The sequence below is a fragment of the Crocuta crocuta genome, unplaced genomic scaffold, assembly GCF_008692635.1.
Source record: "Crocuta crocuta isolate KB4526 unplaced genomic scaffold, BGI_CrCroc_1.0 scaffold467, whole genome shotgun sequence".
Taxonomy (NCBI): Eukaryota; Metazoa; Chordata; class Mammalia; order Carnivora; family Hyaenidae; genus Crocuta; species Crocuta crocuta.
In genome coordinates, this window is record NW_027530632.1 from 3966691 (window position 1) to 3973088 (window position 6398).

Consider the following 6398-nt stretch of genomic DNA (forward strand, 5'->3'; position numbering starts at 1 on the left):
AATTGTAATTTTCACTTTTTTTTTTTTTTTTTTTTTTTTTTTTTAATGACCTAGGTGCACACGGTGTTGGGAGAAGACACATAAAAAACACTCTCATCACAAAGCACCCAGACCGGTTTGCGTACCCTATTCCACGTAAGCTATGTCTCACTCTCTTTTAAGTATACTGTTCCTAGTACTTTTTAAACACTGGAGTTGACGTATTTTTTTTTTCTATTACATAAGCTGTAACTACTCGTTAGGGGAAATTTGGAAGATCCAAAGCAGGACAAAGAAGAAAATGAGTTAACAGTAATCCCGAGACCACACTTGCCCAGTAGTAGTGCCGTAAACATTCTATTGTAGACTCCCCCAAGCTTCTCTCAGGGCAAACGTAGGGAGCGTGTGATTTGTTTCTCATTATTGTTTTTTAACAAAATTAGGCTGATCCATTCCGTTTGTGGCCTGATTTTCCCAGCAGTATGGCATAAACATGACTCAAATGAATTCTCCTTCGGAAAAATAGATCTGATAGCGTAGTGTTCTTTGATAGAACAATATTCTCCAGAAACGTACCTAAGTTATTGACTTTCGTCACTTTTGAAAAGCCAGTGTACCATTAGGTGGTTCTTATAAAGAATTTAAAATCTGTAATATTTTTATTCCCTTTATTTTCTCTATCTCACCCTTAGCTTCTTGCCCTCCCTGTCTCCTCAACTGTAAGATGAAGTAATTCCAGGAATGTAAAGAATATTTGAGATCAGGAAGCACTAACAAATACTGGATAAAGAGTAGCCATGTTACTGCTATCACTGTTTGTAGCATTGTTATTCCAGAGTTTACAGTTCGAATCCCAGAAGCTTTCTGGCAGATAGAGTTTTGTTCAAGGTGGGAAGGACTGAAGGGGAATGAGTTATAAGAGCAAAAAGAGAAAATGGGAAGATTGGCGCTACCCAGTAGGGTCTTCCGTTGCCTTCCTGAAGCCAGGTCGACACCACTCACGGTTTTCTCTATGCCCCGGGGAGCCGTGAGGCTTCATAAGAGCACAGCCTCCTTCTAGAACCCTGTCTGGTTTACACAAAAAAGGAAATTCATCAGATACCATTTCAGTTGATACCTCTGGGATTTTTAGTAAAACACTTTGAAATGTTCTTTTAATTCTCCTTATGTCTGGATCAGGAGTACAGCAAGCTTAACTAACATTTCGTTTCTCCTTGGTCATATAACAGTTGAACGTCCATGTTATTAAATGGCCAGTTAACTATCTTGGTTTTGAAGCATACTATTGCCAGCCTCAGTCATGTGAGTCATGAAGTCCCTCTCTCAAATATTTGACCCCGAATGTGTTGTATGTAGCATATGTTTACCTACTGAGCTGACTAAGGATAGTACAGCATATCAACACACGATGCCATCTCTTCTACTTTTTATGTGCCTAGAGAAAGAGTTCCTTAAAACCTCTACATTTGGACATCCATGAGCACTTGGAAGTTCTAATAGTCCAGTTGGGGCAGGAGAGAGGGGCAGTTCCCCGTGGGTTTGGACCCATGCACACAGCAAAGGGGACCATAAAGTTTGTCCTTGTCCAAAAAGGAAACTGAAAGAAAGGGAGGGAGAAGGAAAGAGGGAGGAAGGAAAGAAAGAAAACAAGGAGAGAAGAAAGGGAAAAAGAAGTGGAAGGAAGGAAGATTTAAATCAGTGTTCATGACGTGTCTAGAAAGACATTTTCTAAACTGTTCTGCAGAACACTGGTCCTGTCAGTCTCCCGTGGAACTAGGACTTACTGGCCAACGTTTTAGTACATGTTCTCTTAGGTCAGGTGTCAGCAAACCTTTTCTATAAAGGACTAGACAGTAAATATTTGAGGCGTGGATGGCCATATGGTCTCTGTCACAACCACTCAACTCTGCCATTATAGCACAAAAGCAGCCATAGACAATATGTAAACAAATGGGCCTAGATGTTTTCCAATAAAACTTTATTTACAAAAGCAGGCTAGGGGCACCTGGGTGGTGGCTCAGTCGGTTAGGCGTCCGATTTCGGCTCAGGTCATGATCTCGCGGTTCATGGGTTCGAGCCTGGAGCCTGCTTCAGGTTCTGTGTCTCCCTCTCTCTNCACCTTTTGCTGTACTATAACATTCTCGTTTTGCAAGCTGCCGTAGACCAGCACTTTCCAATGGAACTTTTCTCTGATAGTGACAATTTTCAATATCTGTACTGTCCATTACAGTAGCCATTAGCCACATGTGGCTAGTGGCTACTGAACCCGAATGTGGCTAGCNATAGGTGGTTTTTCATGTTTTTAATTCTTTTTCCTTCTGCTTAAGAACTAACTGTAGTAAGGCATACAGTGAGCTGTGTTAATCAGCGTCATTCAGGGTCTCTGTCCTGTAGAGAGACCCATGAAGGGATGAAGTAAATCTCCTCTAAACACTGAAAGATTCACCAGACCGAACAACTAACCAGCTTCTGTGGGTGGATGCTGCAGAGATAAACATGGTGTAGAGCATTTAGTTCTGCAAAGCTATTGAGGGCGGGAAGGTGGCCTGAGACATACACTGAAGAATCCACAGCTTTCAAGAAGCCACTGGGCTTGGGCAGGTCCATTGGGAGCATCAGCTCATGAGCTCAGCCTTTTGAGCCTCTCTTGATATGTGACTTTCTTTGCAGATACAACCAGACCTCCAAAGAAAGATGAAGAAAATGGAAAGAATTATTACTTTGTATCTCATGACCAAATGATGCAAGACATCTCTAATAACGAGTACTTGGAGTATGGCAGCCATGAGGATGCGATGTATGGGACAAAACTGGAGACCATCCGGAAGATCCATGAGCAAGGCCTGATTGCAATACTGGACGTGGAGCCTCAGGTAACACCCAGCCACACGCCCTTCCCCCTACACCCCCGCCCCCAGTCCTCTTGCCTGCATGCTACGCTCAGGTTCTAAACTCAGAAGCGCCATCAGAACGGCGTGGGTCCCATAACAACTTAACAAATTACAGGAGAGTATCAGTAATGCAGGCACCCCGGGCTGACAGTCTAGAATGTGTTTGTTCATTGAGCTCGGTGCACTTACCGCATATTTAAGAAGCAATAGTATGCTCTTACGAGACTCATTATGGTCAGAAGCTCAATGCAAGTATCCGATTGGGTCTGTGCTGCCAGAAATTCTACAATAATCTGACCTCAGGATGAGACTTGGGCACTTTGTTATCACGACAGCCACCTTTTCTCTCTCAGGACAGCTCACACGGGACCATCAGAACCTCTCCTGGTGTCTTCTGTCAATCACCATCAAGGAACTCTGATCCTGGGGCCTGGGTCAGGGTCTGAAACGCAGCACTGGCTTTAGGAAAGCAAGCATGAGTGAGCCCAGGGAGTGCCAGGTGGAGCAAGGTGGGAGACCTAGGGTGGCTCTCAGCCTCCACTGTCTCTTTACTGAAGATGATGCCCAAGCCCAGGCTGGAGCCAGGAGGGGTATGGAGAGGTTGGAAGGACTCGGAGCCAGACACAGGAGTGACTGGATAATCTGTAGAGAAGTCCGAAGCTAGAAGCAATGGGAATTATTCAGCTTGAGAAGGAGATAGCCACACATCAAACATGCAAGACAGAAAAGCAAACATACAAGAAAGGCCTTCCATCAAAAACACTGACAGGCGGGGGCACCCGGCTGGCTCAGTCAGCAGAGCATCCAACTCTTGATCTCAGGGCTATGAGTTTGAGCCACATGTTGGGTGTAGAGATTACTTTAAAAAAAAACAAAAACACTGACAAGCTATTTTTTCATCTCCGAGGACAAAGCAAGCATAAGCAGGACCTCAAGCCCAGTAGGAAGGGTGTTGAAGACATCGGGGCAGGTTACAGGAGAGGCCTGTGGGTCCCTGTGTGAGTCCTGGGCCTCCATTTCTAAGGTCGATCTGTGCCCCCAAATCCCTATCGCTTATATTCAGGAATCCACATACCACCTACTGACACGGTAGACCAGCTCCCCTCAGGCAGGCTCCATTTTACCAGGCTTACTTGGCTATCCCAGGCAGGGACCGCCCCTGTTTAAGGGCTACCATATGAGACTTGGTCCCTTAGCCATGCCCGAAGGAGGACGGCAGCTGGGTCAGCAGCGTCTGTGTGACCCAAGGCCTGACAGCGCAGTTACTTGGCCCCCAGGACCATGACGTCGTGGCCAGTGGCTGCACCCGTTTCCATTTCACAGAAGTTGATGGGGTTCTTGAACTCAGAATCTGGTTAAGGGGCTGGGGAGGAAAGCAGCAGCACAGTGAACACTATACGGTAGACCTGACGGTGAGCTTGGACCTGTAGAGAACGAAGTGAGTGATGGTAACACACCGTGATCTCTGCTTAACTACAACTCCCTCCTTACTAGTAGTTGCAAAAGTCTTCTGGCTGGGGGGTGGCTAGAGGCAGTCTCCATCCTGGTCGTGGTCTTCGGCATCCCGTCCTTGGGTCCCACACTGGTCTTCACCTGAATGTCGTTTTCTGCCGGTAGTAATGTCTCTGGCTCCACAGCATCTCAGACCCCCTCTGCATGACCTAAGTCCACGTTCAAGGGCTTTCTGCCTCAGCGGCTGCTGTGCCACACCACTCTACTCCTAGCGCCTGGCTCTCCCTGTGCCCTCGCGGGGTCACATGCTGCTGAGCGGGAGACACTCTCGTCCCTATTGGGACATCCACAGCAGCCATTTGTACAAGTGGCATGGACACCGGAGTGCCCTGCACCCCAGGCAGGGCGCTCGCCTGCTCCCCTGACTGCTGGATGAGCTCGTGTGTTCCTGTGTCCCTGCCTCAGAACGAGGGTCTCTCAGAGCCACCCACCCCCAAGGCTGGGAATGGGGATTGATAGGCCAGGCCCCGCTCCTCTCGTGGGTCTGGTCAACCATGCTGGTCCCAGCTCGGCTACCCAGGGTCACACTGCGCCGCCCTGGACTCGAGCTCGGTCCTGCTCCCATGTGGACTGTGCGCTCGACGGCACAGCCGCGGATGCCCGCGGGCTCCACACCCACAGGGCTCCGCCCTAAGGCTTCCCTGCCTTCGGCCCACTCTCCCCTGGCTGGGCAAGGCTGGCACCCTGCCTTCAGGACGACCAGCTCCAGCAGGCTCTGGCCTTAAGATGCCTTTCCCCTCGTCCTTTCCTGCCCAGCCTGATTCCCCACTATTAGATCTCAGACAGCTGGATGCTACCAGCTTGTATGAAGCACTTCTTGTCTTGCAAGCGTTGTGTCAGAGCTAAGAATACAAATAAGAAGCTGTTGAGGATGAAATGAGTCCCTCGGTTTACATCAAAAACTCCCCAGTGGCAGAAATGCCACGTGGCTCACGCCTGCCACTGCTGACTTGTGGACCGTAGGGAGACCACCTAGCACTGGCATTCAGCTCATTGCGTTTGGGTCTTTTATTTCGTGCTCTCTTAGCTTATTTCTTTCAAAAACTTTTTAATGTTTATTTTCAAGAGAGAGAGACCGTGTGAACACAGGAGGTACAGAGAGAGAGAGAGAAAAGGGAGACACAGAATCCAAAGCAGGCTCCAGGCTCTGAGCTCTCAGCACAGAGCCCGACGCGAACTGCAACGTCATGACTTGAGCCAAAGTTGGACACTTAACCGACTGAACCACCCAGGCGCCCCTCTCTTAGCTTATTTTAGACAGCTTAGACCAAATTGAACACATGTCTAATATTATACATGAAGACGTTATGGTCCAGCTTCAAACCTAGAGGGCCGCAGTTAAGAAGATTGCACTAGAAGCAAACTAGCAACCTGGCTTCTTTTAAAACGAGAAGAACGGGTGTGTTCCTATAGTGCTGTGTATTCTGCAAGCACAAGTACTCTTTCCCTAATCCTTGGAACCCCGAGACAGAGGTATCCATGTCCTCGTTTGCAGATGGAGAACCAAGGAGTAACTCAACCGAAGTTTTACAACCAAGAGTGAGGTTTGAGTTTTGGGCAGTGTTGGTTGGGGCTTCGGGTTTTTTTGTTTGTTTGTTTGTTTGTTTTTACAACTGCCCCCTGCCTCCTTCCACTGTTCCATCCTGGAGGAAGGGACCCTGGGAATCCTGAAGCTGGTCTATCTTACATGTAGTCATAGGACTTATCTTTTTTTTTTTTTTTAATGTTTAGAAAAACCAATAAGGCAGTCAAACCTGAGGAAAAATCATAGAACCTCTTTTTCATGGAAATGAAGCTATAGAGGGGCATTTGGGTGGTTCAGTCAGTTAACCCTCCCACTTCGGCTCAGGTCGTGACTCATGGTTCATGAACTCAAGCACCACATTGGGTTCTGTGCTGACAGCTCGGAGCCTGCTTTAGATTCTGTATCTCCATCTCCCTCTTCCCCTCACCCACTCACACACACACACACACACACTCTCTCTCTCTCTCTCTCTCTCTCTCTCTCTCTCTCTC

The 6398-nt window shown here is 47.7% G+C and overlaps 1 protein-coding gene across 1 annotated transcript in view; it reads left to right on the top strand.

Annotated features, from left to right (window-relative positions):
* CASK (calcium/calmodulin dependent serine protein kinase) overlaps positions 1-6398 on the top strand; it is a gene marked incomplete at its 3' end in the record, with an annotated part of 276912 nt that overhangs the window by 263323 nt on the left and 7191 nt on the right. The window contains exons 22-23 of the mRNA XM_077768526.1: positions 55-135; positions 2650-2852. Of these exons, the coding sequence (XP_077624652.1) occupies positions 55-135; positions 2650-2852 (284 nt within the window). The remainder of the gene's footprint in view (positions 1-54; positions 136-2649; positions 2853-6398) is intronic.